Here is a 22,052-nt window from a genome sequence, read left to right as displayed (position 1 = left end):
AGGCTGGGGCAGCTTGCCTTCATGGGACCCTCCACTCAGCACCGACACAGCTCGCCCCAGCCCACCACCGAGAATGGGAGCAGGCAGGTTTCATTATGAAGTCTAAATATATTTCCTAAAAATAACCCCGCTTGGGGCTTTTAGTATCAGAAATAAATCCATATATACCGATAAAACCTGATTATAATTAGTCACACAAGTAAAATTATGAGTGTAATTAACTACAACAATTAATTGAAATGCCTTTGGGACATTTATTTCCCTCCTCACAGTTGAATGCAATTTGCATTTAGAGTTATATTATACAAGGCATAAGATTGTAATCAATTTGGGTTATTTTATTATCTTTTACCTATTAATATCTTCTGAAATGATTTAGACATCTAGTACGGTTCTGATTAAAAAAATTCAAACAGCTGACACTATTTTAATAAATATGGGTTTTGTTTTCCTATAATCTATCTCCTCCTCACTAAACTTTTCCATGCGCTTTTTATGATATGAAGAGAACATTCACAAAAATATATATTATTTTTCATTGACTGAAATTACCTTCCTAATGTCAACACCCATTCACTTCCCACATTACTGAGACTACTCTCTGTTCCCAGCCCATGGGAGAAAGATCTTGATTGATTACTTTCCAGATACGTGCGGTTATGAAGAATTTATGAGAGAGAAAGGAAGGCAGAAGTTTTACATTTTGCTGATTGTGCCGATGTTGAGATTAAGCCCTAAATAAATCATGGTCATTTTCTATCAAGAATGGTATATCTTGGAAAATCTAGAATCATTTGAGTTTGTTGTACGTTAAACGCTCAGCATTACACAAAATGCTTTCTTACATGCAGTAAAGCATAATGTTTTATGTCCTGGAACCCAACAGTCACTTCTGAACCTATGAATTATCCTGGGAGGAAAAGATTAAATTCCCCGAGGTAAGGGAAAGCTGCTGCTTAAAAGAGCAGGATAAAGACCCAAAGTCAGCCACCAAGGCGCTGAAGTCTTCCTCAAGTTCTTTCACACAAAACTCACTGCAGCTGATGGCTCTCCATGTAGCACTGCATTCCGAACACATATAAGTAAAAGGGAGGATTCTCCACTGATTTCCACATCATCAGAGAATTTCAGTGCTCCAAGTCACTGATATAACACTGATATATTTTGGGAACTGGCTGTTGGGACAGTCCTGGTCCAAGGGGTGTCCCTGTGCAGAGTACGCTCAGATGAAGTCTACAAAGCAAGTTGTAAGCAGGAAAACTGCCAAAGTTCCATTTACTTCGATGGTTTTACAACAATTTGCTTGGCAGAGAACACAGTGTCTTATCACGTGCTGCAAAAAGGACTCCAGTGTCACTCATACGAAAAAAAACCTGAAATGGGTTTCTATTGTCCTGATTGTTAATATTGCAGTGCCAAAGCATAAACGGGAAGGTTTGGTTTATAATCCCGCAGATATGAATACAGATGTTACGGAACAAGATTGATTTATTTAAAAAAACCCAGCTATTAAAGCTCATAAAACACAAATGTTCAAATTACATGGAAACACATTTTAAGTGTTAGTGCAATTTCTACTACAACCATAGAAATGTTTTGAGATTGTGACAAAGAAGGGTTGGTAGGACAACAGGCAATCCACAGTTGATGATTTGCAAATGTCTCATATAAAACTCATTAAAAAGAAAAATCACATGTGGCCATTTCTCAGCAAGTACCAAATGACCTCGGTAACAGATTCAGCCTCAAGAAAGAGATGTTTGTCTGGCAAAACCTTGTGGCTTGTTTTGCTAACACAAGGTAACACATGTAGGAAGTTTATAAAAGATCTGTGCAACAGAAGCACACACAGAAGCACCTCTAACAGTTAAAATTTGTTTACAAACGAAAAAGAGCATGCACAGTAAACTATATGAGATGGAATTAACTCTTCCAGAAGTCATTCCCCCAGCTGTTTGACTCAGGTGTATATGGTTAAGTCAGTCTTAACTTCTCCACAAGATAGAGCTGCCTAGTCTTCGACTTTCTGGCTAAACAAACTAAATAGAGGCTTAAAAAAAAAAAAAAAAAAAAAGACTGAGATAAGGGTAAAATAACCCAAACACACAACACAGGAGAAAGTAAAATTTTACTTTACAAATGTTATTTTGCAATAGTTGCCCCCAGCAGAGCCTACAGAAGTGGCAGTGTAACCTGCTTCTCCATTTAGAAAATCAGGAAGCACAGTACGATAATAAGATCTGCTGCTTGCATGGGCAGAGGCAATAAAAACTTCAGTATCAGTGCCTGCTTTGCTGTAACTTACTGCCAAGTTCCTGTCAAGAAAGCTGGAATGGAATGATTAACACATCCTGCACCCTCATTATAGAGCATTCGATTATCCCAGGATACTCCATGGCAAATAGATCATTTTCATACAGCACTGTACCACGCTTTCAGCCCTGTACACTCTGTAAAAGCTTGGCCAGCAGTGGTCTGCTTTTCTGCACCTGATCCGGAGGGCTTGTATGTCTTTTTTTCTTGTCTTCAAACTTATCTGAAAGGGCGTTTCAGAAAGACAGGACTCTTACAGCAACGCTCTTAACACTCCTGCGTTAGGATTATTCAGTAACTTCTATAGGAACCTCCTTGCAGCACATTCTCGATCATCAGTGCCATTTGTTCTTATTAAGAGGAATTTAATCATCACTGATGACTTCTAAGAGTACTTGACCATCAGTAACATTATTTCTAATACTGGAAGGGCAGTAGTTTCCTCTCCTCCCACCCCTTGCTCCTTTTTAACCCTTTAAAAAAAAAATCCCACTCAACAGCATACAGCAAAATGCAGCATTATCAGTCTTTCATATGAGCAAACCAGAGATGTAATACAACCCTTGACTCTTGGAATTATGCCTTTTCTGGTAGGTTGGAGAAGTTATAGGAATGGATTAAATGGACAGAAGACAATCATAAGGCTCCAGACTTCTGTCTGTACTGATATAGGCACAGATGCACATCTATATACATCAGTGGAAGTAGTAACTCATGAAATAAAAGGAAATGGCAAGTATATTTCTAAAATGTAGGAGGACACAAGATACAGGGAGGAAATTGTAATATACAGCTACATCATGCACAAGAAGGAAAAGTAAAGTTTTAGGAGTAGGTAGCTGTCATCACCTATGGCTGAAAGACTCAAATCACATATAAAAAGTGCTATTATAAAAAGCTTAACTAGATGCAAGTTGTAAATTGGAATGCTAGCAGCATTCCAGAAACCCACCTGCTGCTCCTGCGTGCCGTGTCGTGATACAGCAGTGTGGGTTCATCGATTATCAGTTCATTGGCTCTCTGCAAGATGTTCTGGGACAGGGACCTGGAGAAGCAGGACAAAAATTGACCAAAATCAAATTTTTGTTCAAAAAGATGAAGGTAAATAGCAAGCCAGACTGGAAGAAATTGTCTTCCACCTAAACTACTACAATAGCAACATTTCTTTTTTTAACCAACCTGTAACAATTTCCATTAGAAATGATTCTAAGTTCATACTTGCTTCAATCTTCATGGGGGCAGGAGGCAGGGAAGACAAACACCCACAGCTAATGAGACTTATTATGATGATGGGAATTTGACTCTTTTGCCAGTGTGCAGTAATGTGTGCTGGACTCCTGAAGGTGGGTTCTTATTGCCTCTACCAGACACCAGCATAAAACCAAGATTTGTACATCACACTGAATGCCACTGCTCCCCCCAGACCACATCTTCTCTAGAAAGCTGTTGCCCGCTGTTCCTCTTTCCAGAGTCAGGCATTTGGGTACAAGGCATCGATAGCACTTTAACCCAAATCAATCTGGAACACTATTTGTTAAAGCGGGATGTTTTTTAAAAATTAAATCAAAGTGATTTATGGTGTGAATCTGCAACCCAGGCAGGATCATCTACATAAAGGCCAAAGGTCCAAAGCTGATAAACTGAAGCACACAGTCAGGGAATGACCTGCCACATGAGGGTCTCTCCAGCATGTAACTGCAAAGACTGGACAAAAAAAGATAAATATTTATTCTGAAATAAAAATTCAATTAGAAACCTGACAAAAGAAATCAAGTCCCATACAGTGTACAGCACAGCACCCAGAAATTAATACAGCGACGTAGCATATGAAGGGAACGAACTCCTGCAAAGCAGAGAGCAGAGCTTTACAGTCACCCTGCTAGCAATTGCATCATGTGCTGTGACAAGTTAAAGTATCAAATACATTTTTCAGACTGACCTTACAACATTTATCAGAGTGTTGTAGCTTCGAGGCAAAACACATGCAAATCACAAGGCTTTCTTCAGTTAAACTGTGAGAGTAGATAGCACCAACCATTTAAAGAACTCCAGCAGAAATAAAGGCTGTGGGGACACTTGGAAACTGGTTCACTCTCAATCTATTCACCCTGAGCCAGGGCATACAAATGCGGACGTGGAAAAACTACAAATAGTACAGATAGTACAAGTGACCTGCCTATAACCCACTCAATTTTCAGTATTCCAACTATTTGGGGGATCTAACCAGTAAAATTACTGGAAATATTTGGTACTACTTGCAAGGGATTGTCAACGTAAGTCAGTTCAGCTAGGGTAGGTAATCTACATTAAAAGTGATGTGGTAAAGGCAACTGCAGGCAGGTCTCTGAACTTGTGCAGCTTGTTCCCCAGCTGACAGGACAGAACAGCCAGGCAAAACACTTCCCCCCAGAACCACCACCATCCTCCCCCCCTCCCCTTCCCAAAAATATCTGGCCACTCTCTGCAAGTATTCTTCCTCAAATACCTTCCTGTAATCTTTTATTTTAAGCAAAATACATAAACAAAAGAAAATAACGTCAGTGTTTTATTATTGTACACATGAATCCAAAATACACATTATATTAATCACCAAAATAAATTATTGTACCGGTTTGAAATGGTGGGAAACTTCAGTTTGCCTTGCATTCAGATGGAGAACATTTTATAGTAAGACATCCCTCTGGGACAATATACATTTTCATGGATTCAGTTGAAAGTTATATATTTTTTCATATTAAGGCTGTGTACATTAAATTTAGGACTGTGGGAAACAGAAATAGAGCCTGATAAGAATCTTAAGTTATCATTTAATGCAATAGAAATGAACAAAGCCATTTCCAATAGCTCTTGCAAAAGCCCCTTAAAACAACAGCTTTCCACAGATTTCTGGAAAAAAATAAAAAAGCAGATATCTGTCCAGAGAATCTATTTTCATATTTGAATGGCTGTAGTCTCTTTCTTTAGGCTAGTAACTCTGTGCAGCATGTTTCCAGAAAGCACTTCACAGCTGAAATGTAAAACAGAGAACCCAGCTAAGAAAATACTCCCCTGTCTCTCTTTTTCCTCACGACAGAGCAAAGAAAAAGTAGTTTTGTTTAACAGACTGGAGCAATCTGAAAAATCAGAGCTCAGGTTGCGTACGTGTCAGCTTTTCCATTGCTGATACTGTTTCCTTCAGCTATTCTGCATTTATTTTTAAAAGGTCATTAAGCAAGACACAAAAGGTGAAGTGCAATGTTACAGATTTATAACCTGCCCAAGCACTTGTTAGACAAAGGGTCAATCTGCCTCAAACACAAAAGCTGAGGTAAAGGAGGCGTCTGCTTTCTACCCTGAAACATCAAAGTCCAGCAGTTAAAGCGAGCAAGACCAAACCCAGCTAAGAGTGAAATATATTAGGAGGGGATATTCACATCTGTGTTCTATCCCTTACCTTCCTTTAATCAACTCTTAATATATGTTATTTATTTATTTGAACTCTACCCTTCTTCACACTCAACTTGTCTTTTGCTGCATTAGACTACCTGCCACTCACATGAAAGAGAAGGCAACTTTAAAATATAGCCAGTATTTTTGTCCCAGTTAAATCAAATAGGTTAAACAACAGTCCAAGCTTCTTATCCCTACAGATTTTTTTGCTAAAAGCTAATCATTCTTCAGGACACTTTTAAGTCTTACTGCTTTAAAGTGCTGCTAGTTCACCTCATGTCTCATTAAGCAGTCAAATCTCTGGATTACGCTAAAAGCAAAATTTAATGGCTTCTTTGATTGAGTCGCTATTTGAAAATATCACCTACACTGAAGGCAATCGTAGTCTAGCTTATATTTCATTCACAACCGTTTAAAAAATATAATTAGAGGAAAAGGTAAGAAGTTTAAACACCCAGTCTGACATCTTCTTTCACATCTCATGGTCAAATTGGTCCTGTGATATGCTGCCAACCTTTTATCGGAACGTTTCCACTAAAATTCTCTTTGTTACAAGTTAAATACTGGGGCTGTCTATGCTCAAAGAGGCTGTGGGCCCAAAGATTTATTCCCTTGTGTATGTCTTTAAACAGGAACATTTTTATATTCAAAACTGAAGATAAAAAGGCAAGACCACATGGCTAGCATACATTTACAATTCACTTGCTCGTGAGCAAAGGCATAAACATGAGCGTGTGTTAACAGTCAGTGTGCATCATTTTGGTCTTCCTGTGTGGAATCCTTTCCTGCCCCTTGAAGAAGCATGCTGATACAAAGTGAATGGTTTTGATTTAAAAGTCTCCAAAGGGGTTTTATTTCACATCAAAAGGAAAACGTCATCTAATGAAAATTCATCTAACTTTCTGTTCTGTTTGCTGGTGGGTCACAAAAGAAAACCTCCAGCACCCAGGTGAAGCATTAAGCCATGATTCAAACTGCTGCATGAACTTTTGAACATCAGAGCTTAAAAATTCAGCCAGGTCTAGCCTTGTGAGTTTGGAAACAAGTTCAAATCGTAGGAGAACTCAGGCTGGCAGGGCCTGCAGAGACCTCCAGCCCGGCCCCTGCTCAGAGCAGGGTCAGCCCAGGCAGCTGAGGGGCTCAGCCAGGTGGTTCCTGAACTCCAGGGACAGAAACACACAGCTGCGATGTCAGCCCGTCCGCTGCCACACTGCCCTCATGGTGAGCAACTTTCTCCTTGTATCAGGTCAGAACTGCTCCCACTTAAAATTTCTGACTGTTGTCTCCATCCTCCTGCCACCGAGGAGGCTGGCAGCACCTTTGCAGTTACCCCCGTGTCTGTCTTGAACTGGAGGGGGCTCGGGGGAGCGCAGGCTGTACTCTAGATGTGGCCTGATGAGTGCTGAGCAGAGAGGGGTAATCGCTTCCCTCGATCTGGCCAGGCTCCGGGTGCTCTTCACCTTCCTTGCTGGCAGGACACGCTGCTGGCTCCTGCCGAGCTTGCTGTCCTCATCTTTAGTTTACTCCGAGGCTGCATCGCATCATCATGTGCGTCTATCTAGTTCCAGTGCTGAGCTCTTCCTCCCTGCCTTGGGCAAGCCTTCAGGCACAAATCCCGTACGCTCTGCCCTCCCCACGGCATGCTCCTGCCTGGCACTGGCACCCAGCGTGGGCAATTGACAAAACATCAATGGAGCGCTGCGGAGGAGGGATCTGCCTAACAATGCAAGGGCCAGATCTCTGTCCTCACATTGTTCCTTGCATTGTCTCGTTACTCCAAACATCGTAATACAAACATCATTTGTAAGGCTTTCTTAATTTGTCACTGGTGGTGCTGGATCCTGTTTCTGGCTCTGAAGCAGCAGCTTTCCTTTGTTGTTATCCAGTACTTAACTAACACACGCTCTTCAGTTTTCCTGCAGTTTCTCATTGGGAGGCCAAGGTTTATTTATAACCCATATAAATATTTTCTCCAACAAAATGCTGCATGGAGTGAAGGGACAGTTTTTAATCTGCAAACCATCTCAGCCATTGTGTGCTACACATAAAGAAGGTTTAGATGAATACCGTCCTTTCTATATCATATTTCAGCAAATTTTAAACCAGATTACCCACGTACTCAAAGGTACTGAAATACCTGGCAAAACTACTCTCTGATGTTAAGATTGAGCTAAGCCTGTTGCCTCAAACTATTTCTTTGATGTCAAACATAGCCAGCACACAATCCACCACCTTTCCAATTTGTCAGTTTAGTTCTTTTCTTCTACCTCAGCTTGACCAAAAACCACTCAAATGGATGGTGTAAGGACAATGTAAGTTGCAAAATACTTTGAGGAAATAAGAAGCTAGAGAAGAGTTGGTAAGAAGAAGATACGCATTTGCAGAAAGTCTAGATAAGATGACCTGGCTGTGACAGAATACTAACAAAGTAAAAAGAAAGTCTTTCAGAAAAGAAAAAAAAATATCTTCATTTAACCTTTTTTCTTTAATTATAAAAATATTTGGTTTTATAGCAACTGTATCAGCAAGCATTAGGGCATGCCCAAATTCAGTGATGACACTGCTTTGAGCAGGAGGCTGGACTGGATCACCTCTTGAAGTTCCTTCCAACCTGAATTATTTCATGATTCAATAGTCCTATGCAAAAATATACACCACAATATTATTTTATTTCTATTAGGTCTATGTTACACTCTGTGGAAAAGGCAGATGGTAGAAAACAACCCTGAATCTTTCAGTTTGAGCAAAACAGCAATGTATCTGTTTCTTTCATGAGGGAAAGTGAAATCTGCCTTGGTAAGGCCCCCAAAATGCTCCCTGTGCTTCCCACTTCCTGGAAAAGGGAAAACCAAGTTATTTTAGCATGTTACACAGAACTGAGAAACAACCTACTAAGCAATGTTGAGAGGTATACCACTTCCAAAACCTGGAAAGCACAGCCATCACACACATGAGCTCCAGGAGCATTTGTATTTTGCACCCAATCAAAATCTGATGCTGAAAAAAAATTTCAGCAGTACTAAGATAAATAATATTGCTTAACCGAGTACAAGGAGTCCTGTATTTTCAGAGATCAAACACTTTAACAAAGGCTGTGAAGCATCTGCTGCTATTTTTTTTTTTTTCCAGGGAATGGAACTATACTAACTCTGATAAACAAAAGCAGCATGTGACCCAGCTAGGGACATCTGTTTGCTCTCTAGTTGTGATTTTTAAATACACTGTTAGAAGGGGAGGTTCAGTAAGTCAGGTAATGCGGGACAGGAGATTCAGCTGCCTTTGCCCTGTTTTGACAATTTTATACAGACAAGAGTCACAAGTGGCTGGAACCAGCACTGAGGTGATGGTAAAAATATGATGCTAAAACAAAAATTATAATGCAAGCAATTGTACCCTTCTTCAGGGCAGTATTTACTGCTGGTCCTATTTTTTCTTCCTTTAAAAAAAAACAAAAACAAACCAACCAGAAAACCAAAAAGAAAAGAGTGAATTCAAGCTAAATGTGGAGAGACAACTAACTTGATGCTTTGGAAGAAATCCTACTCATCAGCACATAGGTTTTCATTTAAGTCAAATCGCATTTGTTTAAACAAGAATTAAACATAGCCACATGGTTGGCTTTAAGGAGAGTAAGAGGCTAAGACGACTAGCTTAAAGACTAAGGAAAAAAACATCAGAGTCTGAGTTACCAAGAACTGTTAGGTATCACAGACTGCGCTACTAGCTGGAAAAATAATACACACGCCATTCCTTGAAGCCATGTGATCTGTTCGTCTGGTCGCAAACGCCAACAGGAAAGTAATTACTTTGATGGAAGCCTCTGCAGCGGTAATCAGGCTGGAAACATGCAGTGGGATGGCAGCTTCGAACCCATTGAAAGGAAGCATTTAACTGTTAGAGACCTCACTGGAATGATCCTAAATAAAAATGAAAGTTGTCTTTTGCCGTTATTTTTTCTCCTTTGTTTTCTACCCTATCAATTAACAGAGAGAGCCTGCTGGATGTGCTTTTGCACAAAATGGATGGTCTTTTCGCAGTTATTTATTTACCTTTCTTTTCATCTTAAAATGAGTATCCATACATGCTTTTCTTGTCTCTGCACTTCTCACAAGCTTGAATAAACGCAGGAAAGCAGCCTGGGTTGGTTTTATCCCCGTGTCCGGTCTGGGGGCATCGCTGCCACGCAAGATGCAAATGCTGCCAGCAACTGATTGCATTAAACAACAATGATTAATACAAGTTTAACAAAGTAATGGAAGGTTTCCTTGTCATTTTCCATGAAATCTAAATAAAAGACTAAATTGGATTTTCCAGTAGCCTTTCAACTATGCCTTTAGCTGAACAACCACCTGAGCCTATGCCGCGGCCTGCGGACACCCCGATGTCCTGCTCAGTTGTCTTCCCTCAGAGCCCCTTTGTTTGCTTGGACAAAAGGACTGAATTGCAGTAACTAGGAAAACTGCTCAAGTCTGTCTTAATGACAAACATTATTTAATCCCCAAAAGGCAAGAATCTGGAGTTTGTGTGTCTATATGACGAAACAGCCAGGATGTCACCCACCTGTTTTAGGTTTTTTGTGAGCTACTAAGACTCACAAAGTGAGCAACTATCATGAGCAAGAGTCATCATTTCTGGAGTATACACATACACTCAGAAAATTTCCATTTATATTAAATCCAGAAGCATCCTTAATATATTTTCTAGTTTGTGGCTCATTTTGCCAAAGGGACCTTACCAAACATTGCTTTTAATTTTCACAAACAGGAAATCTTTTACACATGAACAAGGAAGTTGGAGGCTTGTCCCAAACAAAAGGCACAATCTTCCAAGCTTCTGTCAGGTTTTCATTTTCCTGAAATGATACATCAGCAAGCATGGATGACTGCATTTTACTAACTGCTTGCTTCAATTTACTGGATCTAAGGGGAAAAGTGTAACAAAAGCTGCAATTAATACATATGCTGAGGGCCCGGGGCCCTCAGCCAGCCAGGCAGCTGTGCCCGCAGTCCGTGTCCTTTCTCAGGACACTTAATGGCCCTGATCTGTAGATAACGAATAAACCTACGATACAGAGAAAAGCTGCGACACAATCTCCTGTGCTAGAGTGCAGGGAACAGAAGGATACATTCTAGCTGTAACCAGCAACTCCAGAGCAGATGCAAACAATAGATAAAGATGAAGAGTACTTCTGGAATTGGGCTTTTAAGATTTAAGGGGAAGTGACAGTGGTCAACTCCTTTTGGTAGCAGGGCATTCGCAGGAGTTTATCCATCTGTGCTTTCCATCACGCTAGCAGAAATAAAGAGGTTTTTGCATAAGCAGGTACTCTCCCTGCTGCGTCTTTCCCCGTCTCTCCCAGGAGAAAAATCAAAAGCCATTGTATCGGTGGACTTTACTGGAGGTTTAAAGGAAGCCTACCTAACCACCTTCAAGAGTAGGCCATGTATTTTTAGCACTTCAGACACACGTAAAGGTACGTGGGCAAAATTCCAGCACAGCTTGTTTCAGAATTGCTCCCATCTTAAAAAATCCTAAATTCAGAGAGCCCTTATCTGAGATGTGTACAGTTTTGACCTGGGAAGTAAAAGGCATTCAACAGGAGAAAATAGCTACATTTTTTTGGCAGTGATATGATCCCTTCATCTTTTTAATGGCCCTTGGTACACTTCTGAATCAATAAAAACTCTACTACTGAAAATATCACCTGCAAACATTTTTGGTAATTAGAACTTTAATTTTTTAAAAATTGCATTTTCAATACCTAAAAGCCTTAACAGAGGAAATTCATGATAGGACCAGCTATAGATCATACTATTTGATTCAAATTACATTTTCAATATTGAAAATGTACATATCACTCAAGTGACAGTAGAATTATCACGCTTCTGAAGAGCGTCCATTGTGAATGCTCAGAGAATTTATCATGAGGCAGTGAAGACAACTGCACTGAGCAAGTGACATCACTTAATGCTGCAAATACTACAATTGCAGTTGATAAAGACAGCAAGAGATGGCTTCATTTCCAGAGACTGGCATCATCCTTGGTGATACTGATGCATGCTAATCCTTGGCTAAATATCCATTTAGAGTCTTCAAGGGTCATAAAATAAGAACAATAGTTCATTTCCAGCTAAACATAACCACACTGTTTTTGGAATCATTCAAAAAACAAACATCTCCAAGCGATATGTGACTCCTAACAGACTGGCTCACTGTGGACTTTGGTCCAGTTGCCAACTCAACCAGATTTACTTCCTTTTTGGAAAAAAAAGCACAATTGTAATTGCAGTAAGTCTCTCATAATCAGTGTCTGCTCAGAGGAAATGTCTCAACACTATATACAGTCAAGAAGAAAATACGTGAGCAAACACTCACAGACGTAGAAGCTGCATCAGGAATGTATCAGCACACCAAGACCGTACATGCAGTACCTTCAGATCCTTGTTTCAAAAGCACTGCTTCCAACAGCAAAATGTACATAAGGGATCATTTCACTTCTGAAACAGATTTGTTTCTAAGAGGAAATGTCATTAACAGCAATACTGAACAAGGGATTCTACTGAGAAAATATGAAACTTACCTTTTGTAAACAACAGAAGAGTTTCAGATGAAAATACAGTTCAGGTACAGTCTGCTTATCAGTTATTTGAGTTACTGGTTCCTTTCTTCCTTTCTTCTCAGAAATTCCATGACACGACAATTGGATTCACCTTCTGAGGTTTTTTTATTACTTCTAACCTGCAAGCTATCTGCAAGTGCACATGTCCAAACAACAGCAAGATCAATTTTGACCTCTTAGTCATGCATGTTTGTCTTAGAGTTGTTAGCCCTCTGGTGACCAAGTGAAAGATTTTCGCCTTTGACTTTCCACTTTGTTAAGGTAGCCCTAAGACTTGCATCAACTAAAATCTAGCAGTAGGATGTGTCAGGATACTGGCATATGTTAAAGTCGTCACAACAAGCGTGCATCATGCATGGACAAGATTCTAGATGAAATCTCATATTCAACTCTGAGGAAAAAGCCCAAATATTTTCTCAGATAAGAGTATTCTCTTCCTTTCCTTTTTAAATCTTGGCGTTATGACCTGACACAAGCAGGGAGTGTTTCCTCTAGCAGTAATGTATCAAACGAGCCACATCTCCAGTAGAATTTTCCTTGCCAAACTCAGTTTATATCCTGAGCAAAATTTTCCCAAAGACTTTTGGCCATTAGCGTTAACCTTACAGTTATCTGGATTCACGATGAAGTGTGTCTTCCTAAAAAGCCATTGTTAAGTCTCTGTTTATATGATACTCCATCTTATTTCTGCAGGTGGTACCAGAAAGTGGGCTTCACGATGGCTTCAAGTTTTTCCCTTAATAAGAAAAAGAAACTTAGTGGAACCTTGCAAAGATAACTTGCAAAGAAAAATAAAGATAACCAAACACATCACCCCCTGTATTGACCCCAGCCACAACACAGGGAACAGTTCTGTGAGCCGAGGCATACTTTCACAAGTTAGATGGAGCAGATGACCTCCTTTTTCCCAGCCCAAGTTATTCCGTGATTTTACAGACCTAACAGGTTACAAAACCACATCAGAGGAAACAATGACCACCTGTTACAGCTTGTGACTCTTCCTTTAGCGACAGGGAAGAATTTCCTTTGCCAGCAAATGTAGCGGTTTCATTCCCCACCTAATGCAAACTGCTGTCTGGAGACATCCAGGCACCTGCCCTGCAGCAGTACGGACACTGTACTTCTGGGCCTGTTTTTAGAACTGTATTTTTTAACTTGCATCTTTCCTTTTTCCTTCTGTGTCTTTTGTATGAATCATACATTGAGCATGCTATTTTTAATCTCATGAAAACAGATATTCTGCTTGACTTAAAGTGCCTATCGATCAATTATACAAGCACAATTAAACGCTTACGTGCAGAACTACTAAGTGTCATTTACTTCAGATCCTATTGTAACATGGACGTTAAGTCCAGGTGAGGCAAACCCCTGTGCTAATATGCAATATGCAGATGATTCCCACTACAGACAAACTTCTTATTTTCTCACTTTACCAGGTCAGGAGTCAGTTTTATCCTGAGCGCGGCATGAAACACGCTGCCCGCAGAGCGGAGGCAGGCAGTGCTGCACTGCCCCAGCTCCAGCTGAAAGCCAGAAGTCAGCCCATGCCATTCAAAGATTTGTCTCCTAACTTCCTATCAGACCCTCCAATGATGGAATCTTCACATGATTTTCTTATAACCCCATTATTTCTGGAACATTTTGAAGAACACTTTTTTTTTAATCTAATCTCTTAAACTAAAAAAAAAAAAGCCTTACTTACCACAGCATGAGAACCTGGAATAAAATTATTACAGCTTGAATATTAATTGTCCAGTATACTTACTAAAATTAAGCAATTAAATATTTAAAAGATACTACATTCCCCCCCCCCCCCCAATAACCTGCAGAAGGATTCTCAAGGGTAGGTAAGAAAGGATCTCACATGCAGCCACTGTGCTTTTAAGTCATCACTGAACTCTCTTCAGATCTATCAAAATTACAACACAGAAAAATGTGAGAACTGCTAAATTAATGTGGTTTAGCGCACTAGTTCTCCAGACTTATTTATAAGGAAAGGTCTCACTCTCATGTACACAGGCACACAGTTTAAAGATTAAATAGGCTAATTCTAAAAAATACTGAACAGGATGTTCTCAAAAGGAAAACAACTTAAAACTCAGAACAGCTAAAATTTCTTGGTACTTCGTTCTATGCTAGACAAACTACAAAGAACTGCTGTATGCGCACTCACACTTGTGGATTGACAAATACATATAAGCTTAATGAAAACAGTACAGAAACGTCAAAGCAGGTAAACAGCTATTAAAAATTATCTGACAAGAACTGACACTTTAATCTGCATCCACAGTATTTAATTTGTTTGAATAATATAGTTACAGATAAACAGGTTCACTCCATATACAATTACCGATACCTTTTTTTAATACAGCTCATATTCCAGTACATCAACACTATTTTATTTACAAGGTATTTATGTACATTAACATCTTTCTAAAGTCAGTGCATTGTCAATAAGTTTTATACAATAATTTACAAAGTGAATGTAGTTAATAGTTAACTTAATAAATTTACTACTAATTCATGAATTAATTTAATTTAAAAAATTAATTACAACCAATGTAACAAACACAGAAGATCAAATAACATTAGTAGATTGTGCTACCTGCTTAAATAAAACATTTTAAAGGAAATCAGTTGAAAATCTTTCACTTTTCATGGAGTTTGCAGAGGGAGGAGCAGACAAATGGGCACTGAAAAAGCTTCTAACCTAGAAATTCACAAGTCATGTTTGGTTTTTTTCAGTATCAATGTTTAGATCACTTTAAAGATAAAAGACCATATAGGATAGGGAGCAACACTTACAAGTAAGAAAATACTTATTTTGGAACTGATCTGTTGCCCTCAAAGAGGCACGACCTCCAATAAAGGCAAGGGTTTTTTTGCCTGAGCGAAGGCAGCAAGATCAGCTGATACAATTTCTGAAATGGACAGAACTCTGATCTTTCTGGAAATTATAAACTTACTGGTAGGTTTGGCATTCTTGTAAAACACATTAAAATGAACCCAAACATTTATTTCAGAGATCAACCGTGTAAATATCAATTTTGTTAGTGAAGATAAAAAATCTAAAGATTTGGAAGATAACACATGACAAAATTAGTAAGCTGCTTAGACTCAGCTGAAGAACAAAAGGCCAAAAGGCTGAAACTTTTATTTTCATTCAGATATGCAAAAAATTTAACACTGAAAATGTTTAAAGAAATACCTGCTCAAAAAATAACCATCTTTTTTCCAGTCTCTGCTAAGACTCAGTCATGCTTTCCTTCATGCATTAAGCCTGTTGACTTAAAAGAGCATGTTGCAAGGGCACGGAAAGCAATTCTGGTTTAATTGCAAGTATATGCATAACCTGTCGCAAAACCAGAAAATTTGAAAAGGCAACCAAATTTTGGGAAAAAAAAGAAGAAGAAAAAAAAGAAACTCCATCAAATTATGAAACGAATGGAAAAAAATATCCATCCATGAATGCTACGATCGCTACCTGACAGCCACAGCTTCTTATTTGTTTGAAATACACAGTGGATAATTCACAGCCATTCACTCCAGAGCCCTTACAATAACAAAAACAAACTATGTTTCTGAATTTAATTATATGAATTTTTAAAAGTGCAAATTCAAAAGCAACACCAGTCATGAAACATAAGCTCAAGCATCTTTCCTTCCAAAAGCTGGGAACATTTTGTGCAATGTGCACATTTTAAGACACCATGCGTGTAATCACAACTACTCTCTTCAACCTGAAGTTTCTTCTTGAGGCATCTCAGAAGTCTGAGACAGCACTCTTCAGGCAGAAAAGCCATTCCTGAAACATGTTGATCTGCACAGCCAACACACAGAGAAAACACAATTATAATAAACCATTCAAGTGTAGAAATTAATCTCTTCTCAAATTATGATTTGGTTGTGCTCCCAACATACAGAAAGAAAGCAACTGACACACATTAGTGGTGGCAAAACCGGAAGCTTCTCTTACTCTTGATGATAATTCTTTAAGTTTGTGCACTTTTCCTTCTCTTGCTTTCCCTGTTTTGCCAATAAAATGCAATAAAACTGCAGGAAAAAGGAGGTAGCAATATCATGTTGTCCAAAAGACAACACTACAATTTTTTTTCCCCATTATCTTAAACCTAACGAGAGCCTTAGGGGTTTGTTAGAACGGTTGGTAAACTCTGCACTATTTCATTTAGCTCTTATTTGGACTATTTAATTTAGCTCTTATTTGGTCCTAGTCGGCTTTTCTCAAACCATTTTATTTAAAGGCCAATGGCAGTCTCAGCCTCATGTCTAACATCAGAAATGTTTAGAGCACGTAGTGAGATAACAGAACAAAACAATACTATCTTTATATTAACTGCTATTTAATTAGGGGTTTCTTTTTGTGCTTTCAGATCACAGGGTACAATAACTACACTTAGGTTATCTGTTTCAGTGACATTTTTGCCAAATTTAAGTTTCAGGATGTCATCCCTCACATTCTCAAAACAGTCCATGGAAGACCATCTGCTTACTGTAAAACACAGTACTTCTTATAATCGGACTCAAAATCTTCATCCATGCTGCTCGTGTCTGCCATCTTTTTGCCATCTATCTTTGGCAGAAATTGTGCATAGTCTACCCCCTGCTGCTCGTAGAAAAGAATGTAGGCAGAGTCGGTGTCGATTTCATCAGGATGCAATTCCTGAGAAAGAGAAAAACAGTGTCTCAAATATGCAATGGGACAACTGTGTTACCGTCACTGAACTTAAATACACACAATAACTTAAAATACACACAACTGCCCTAGAAACAGTATTTTTAACCAGCCACTTACAACAGGAAGAATCACATTTTCTGTCTCCCTTATTATAGCTATCAGGCGCCGTTATTTACTTGAAAAGTACGACAGATTTTATAGTGATAAATGCAAATACTTTGAAATGTCAGAACTTAATTATTCAGTAATTGAATACAAAACTGCTAGCATCATGAAGAAATATTCTTGGACTTCCATTTTTAGTCATTTTTCCATCTTTGTACAAAATAAGCATCTTTCCTTAACCACAGTAGCAGCTGATGAACAGATGTTAACTTGAAAAAAATTTCATGTAGAATTTCAGTTAACAATTTTAATATTTATCCGACACAACTTTTGAGATACTTATGATTTCAAAGAACAGTTCTCACCAGATGTAAATTTCTTTGGCTCTAGGTAACCAAGACAAAAATTATTTGTGACAAAAATAAATGGTTTACCTTACAGCTACTGTCATTGTAGCAGTACCACTTGTTGTTTGGGTTTTTGGCATAAGTGACGTAATGACCCCCTCCCATAATTCCTGAATGGCACTGAAGAAAATGAAGAAGAAAATAAATTCTAGATCAAACATCAAACCCCAGAATTCACAGAATACATTCTTCACAAATCATGATCTTTAAGTGAACAGTGCTTCATGACAATTAATACATCTGGAGCTGACTAACTTTATATATTTAAGCAGAAAAAACACTATGCAAAGATACACTTTTCAGTTGTACTTAGTTTTATGGCAAATTTATACGCTGACAATGGCCCTGCTTTGTTCTTCTCAATAGTTCCCTACTTTCTGTAGTGAAAACAGTAGAGTAAATGCATTTAGTCAAAACAAATGGCACGCAAAGATAGTTTACTTCCATCAAAAAAAGTCAACTTACCGAAATTGCATATAGATTGTAAATAGGGTTAACGCACACTTCTTCTCTTTGGTCATCTGTAATATCATCCTCGCTGTGGTTATCAATTTGACCGTTGATACTGCCATTACTATATGCATTCTGCTCACAGATGTATCCGTTGGCTAGAGTCATCTCATTGTCCTGAGCAGTATATAGTTCACTCTGGCTACCACCCAAAATCTGCCCTCTGGTAAGAGCATCACCTTGATTAGAAGTAAATCTCTGCTCCTGGTCAGTACCGTTCTCTTTACTTGCATCCAGATTTTCTTTGCTACTTGACAGTTTGTTTTTACCCAGTTGTGGTAGCCGCAGACGCCCTTTACCTCTTCCTAAAGTCCTTGGGCTACTATTTGGGCTACTGTTTTTACTTGAAGGACAGCTGGCTCCACTCTTCCTCCCCAAAGATGGAGATGCTATAACAGAAAACACGTGGACTAGTAAGATAAGTGAACTTGTAGTCTACTTTTTTTTAGAAGTGTTTTTTTCAATAACCAAACATTGAAACCCACTGTTTTGCTACAACTAATAAGTACATAGAGGTAAAACTATCTTTGCATACACACATACATCCACCTATAAACCGAAATTTAACTCTCTTATGCAGGATCACATTCCTCACTCTTAATCCAGCCCACTTACACAAGCAAACAGTGCCAACATCTACTGTTACTGCATAATATTTTTTTTCCTTTCCTTTTTTTTTTTTAATTTAAATTATAAAGCTTCACTAAGCTTTCTACGGCACACAATAACAGAAATCGGAAACAAGCATTTCAAGGTAAATTTTGGCCGAAGAAACATTAAAACTATGTTCATAATATAATTTTTTCCCCCCTCCAATTTATCAGTATTGACTGGAATTTTCCCTAATTATTACCCACCTTTGATATTATTCAAGACAGTAGTGTTAAGGGAAGATGGACTTCTGTTCAGTGTATCTCCTTCCCCGGGTGGGTAAGTGATCTGCAGATCTGCTTTTCTAGACTCCCCTTGGAGAGTCCGTGGTTCAGGAAGGCTGTCAACCTGAAGTGTTAGCTGCTTTCTTTGAAACTGACTTGGATCCCTTTGTACCAAAAAGGCACTTGGGTCAAAATTTTCTCTGGGAAATTTAACAATTTTCTGAGATTTTATCCAGCGTCCATTTACGAACTGAAATCTTTTCAGGTGAATGATCTAAGGAGAAACACGTGAAAGAAAATTAAAGGGGAACAATTACATCACACTGAGTAATTTCACTGTTTAAAAATACTTTTTCATGAAACACACACATTTTTATCATACGCTGATAAAAAAAACCAGTAATAACGCTGTCTGTTACAATTTGGATTTTGGGATCAAACTGGTAAAATATGGAACTAATATTTTCATGGAGAAGTGACGGAAAAGGTTGCTTCAATTCATTGATCAGCACCGCACGTTCGGAATAACCTACCGAATTTGAAAAGTGCACAAATGCAGGTGTTACACAACTAGACAAAAGATCATGTTACTGGAAAGACTGCCTGAGTGTGAATTCTATGTCAGAACAGATGACACAATGCAAAACACCACAATTTCTTGTAATGTATCAGCTAAAAAGATTCAGAAGGATCTGAGGCTTGCTTTATTTGCCTGCATTACAGAAATGCATGAAGCAAACTACGTCAATACCCCTCCTGAGACTGTGAACAAAAGCAAATCCTACTCAGAACAAGGAGACATACCTAGCAATTGAAATTTGTGATCAATGTACTTTGGTTTTGTTGCTGTAGAGGAAAATTACACAAGCTCATACCAAAATTGGGGGAAGTCTCCAAAGATCCAGTTTTTTGGTGGCCAAACAATGGGTCTTGCATTTGGAACAGTAGTACATCTCATCCTCCCCTAGTTCTTCCTCACTGGTGAAGGCTCTAAGACAACTATCCAGATTGATGGGCTCTGCTTGGGCTCGTCGGCTTTGTTCAACACTTTCATGTTCTTCCACAATCTGAAGTGAGATAAAACTGTATCTGACTTGGAAACATATACATACTGCTCAGAGGAAGCCTCTATTCACAGTATCACACAAATATCATCATATAGTTACTTAGGTTTAAAGATTAAAACTAGATGCACTAAGTTTTAGCAGATATTTTATTTCAGTTATGAAGAGGCAGACATACAAATAATGCACTGTCCTTATTCTTGAGTTTTGCTTACAAAATTATCCTTAAAGCACAAGTTTATAGACTCATCTCACAAATTTGAACTGCTATTCTAGATTCATTTGCCTATAGGCTTACCTTTTGATATGTTCTGTTGACTGTCTATAGCACTGGTGTGCTTAGAAAATTTATCAAATTAACATATTTTATAATACATTGTGGAGACTAGATCCTAAGCAACGCACAACATGCAGACAATACACTGTTGAGGTTTCTTAAAAGCTTCCATTCCACATTACGGTCACATAAGAAGTCTAACATTAAGACATTAATGTATCCAGAATGTGGTGAAATGGGCTGTGCTTCAGAGCTATTAACAAACAACAAAGGGTTTACATTGAAATTTTACCCGTTCTTGTGACGTCTGGTAGCGCAGATGGAGTGCTGTTGGATCCCAGTCTACAGCAATGTAAGCATTCCCGACACACGCTCTATCTTCTGTGCACTCAATTTTACAGCCACGGCAAAATCTAAATCAAGAAGTTAGATGTGGTAAGTAAACTGTCTAATAACTAAGTTTTACATTACATCACACTTCAATTCCGCTCCTTATTTTTTAACATATGCACTCTCAAAGACGCAGGCCGTGCCTCCAGTGTAAAAGAAGAGGCATTTTTATAAAACAATAATCAGTGTCAGTTTGCTGTTTTAATACAGGATTTGAGAAATGGAAGCAGTTGGGTGAGCTCAACCATCCCTGACCAAGCCCACCTACAACACCCAAAAACTACAATGCTCTGTCTCCACAAGTATTTTACATCATGATAGCTAATGTACTTGATTTATGCAGCTGTAAGAGACTTTTTTTTTTTAATGAATATATGGCCTGAATATCTTCCAGCAAGGCTCTGGAATTTTTATTAGCATGTCTTTGTGTAGGTAAAAACCCAAGCACGCTTCCAAGGTGAATTTCTAATTGTCTGTTGTAGTCCTTACTCTTCAAATGGCACAGGAACTAGCCAGGGTAGATCATTTACATCTAAAAGTTTGGCTTCATACGAAGCCCCTACAAATCATCCAAATATGTACACATATGTGCATGCATATATATACACACATGCACACAGAATATTGTAAGGGGTTAGAAGGTTTTTGATAATCACATCTGTCTCCTAATTTAAAGTTTCTGTGTCAGCACGGAGTTCAGCTCTCCAAAGCATAAAAGCTATATTACAGTGAAAGTCTGCCATGTGAGAGTTTTGCCTAAATTAGATTACAGATTCTTATTGTTTGATATTACCTCTGAAGTCTGAAATGTATCACAAACCCATTACCATAAATTACCTTTTTGCTGGAGTGATTCCCTCCCTTACACCTAAAAAGGACAATTTACCTGTACCACGGACACCAAGCACAAGAATTTCCATCCTTCTGAACAACCCTTAGGGTGAATGGATACTGATACCCCATGCTATCATCACTGAAACAGAAGAGAATGCAACGTGAAAAGTGAGCACTCATTCAGACTGCCAATTACCTTCCTTCACTATCTTGCTATGTTTACTTTAAAAAAAAAAAAAAAAAAAGAAAAAATTGCCCTCAAAATCATAATTTTTATTAGATTGTGCTATAAAAACAAGACTTGCCTTTACTTCGCTCCAATTTGTCAGATACAATTAACTGTCAACCACTGCATGACAATAAATCAACCGATTTGTGTAAAGCCAACCTTTAAATGCAGCTAGGAGGTACAGTACGTTTACATTAATTATTGCATTATGAGAAATCATAGCTGATAAAGATGAAGGTGAATATAGTTTTAAACCTTGTCACCAAGTCTAAGCCACTGTATTTTGTCATTCAAGCCAAAGACC

At 38.5% G+C, this 22,052-nt stretch overlaps 2 protein-coding genes across 8 annotated transcripts in view; one reads left to right on the top strand and one right to left on the bottom strand.

The window, feature by feature from the left end:
* The window catches only part of CA4 (carbonic anhydrase 4), a 38,122-nt gene extending 23,598 nt beyond the window's left edge, over positions 1-14,524 (top strand). Inside the window, exon 9 of the mRNA XM_080384224.1 lies at positions 3-14,524. The gene's annotated coding sequence lies outside the window, so the exon portion shown is untranslated. The remainder of the gene's footprint in view (positions 1-2) is intronic.
* A 103-nt stretch (positions 14,525-14,627) lies between these two features.
* Positions 14,628-22,052, bottom strand: part of USP32 (ubiquitin specific peptidase 32) — a 93,020-nt gene continuing 85,595 nt past the window's right edge. For all 7 annotated transcript variants that reach the window (XM_080382413.1, XM_080382414.1, XM_080382411.1 and 4 more), the window contains 7 exons: positions 21,572-21,658; positions 20,588-20,708; positions 19,830-20,021; positions 18,937-19,228; positions 18,035-18,468; positions 17,597-17,689; positions 14,628-17,042 (listed from right to left, as the gene is read on the bottom strand). In XM_080382413.1, coding sequence (XP_080238539.1) covers positions 16,869-17,042; positions 17,597-17,689; positions 18,035-18,468; positions 18,937-19,228; positions 19,830-20,021; positions 20,588-20,708; positions 21,572-21,658 — 1,393 coding nt within the window. In that variant the 3' untranslated portion in view covers positions 14,628-16,868. The remainder of the gene's footprint in view (positions 17,043-17,596; positions 17,690-18,034; positions 18,469-18,936; positions 19,229-19,829; positions 20,022-20,587; positions 20,709-21,571; positions 21,659-22,052) is intronic.

This window comes from Falco punctatus, assembly GCF_963210335.1.
Source record: "Falco punctatus genome assembly, chromosome: 1".
In the NCBI taxonomy this organism is placed as follows: Eukaryota; Metazoa; Chordata; class Aves; order Falconiformes; family Falconidae; genus Falco; species Falco punctatus.
The sequence above is the reverse complement of the archived record's forward strand: the minus strand, read 5'-3'. Positions and strand labels throughout refer to the sequence as shown.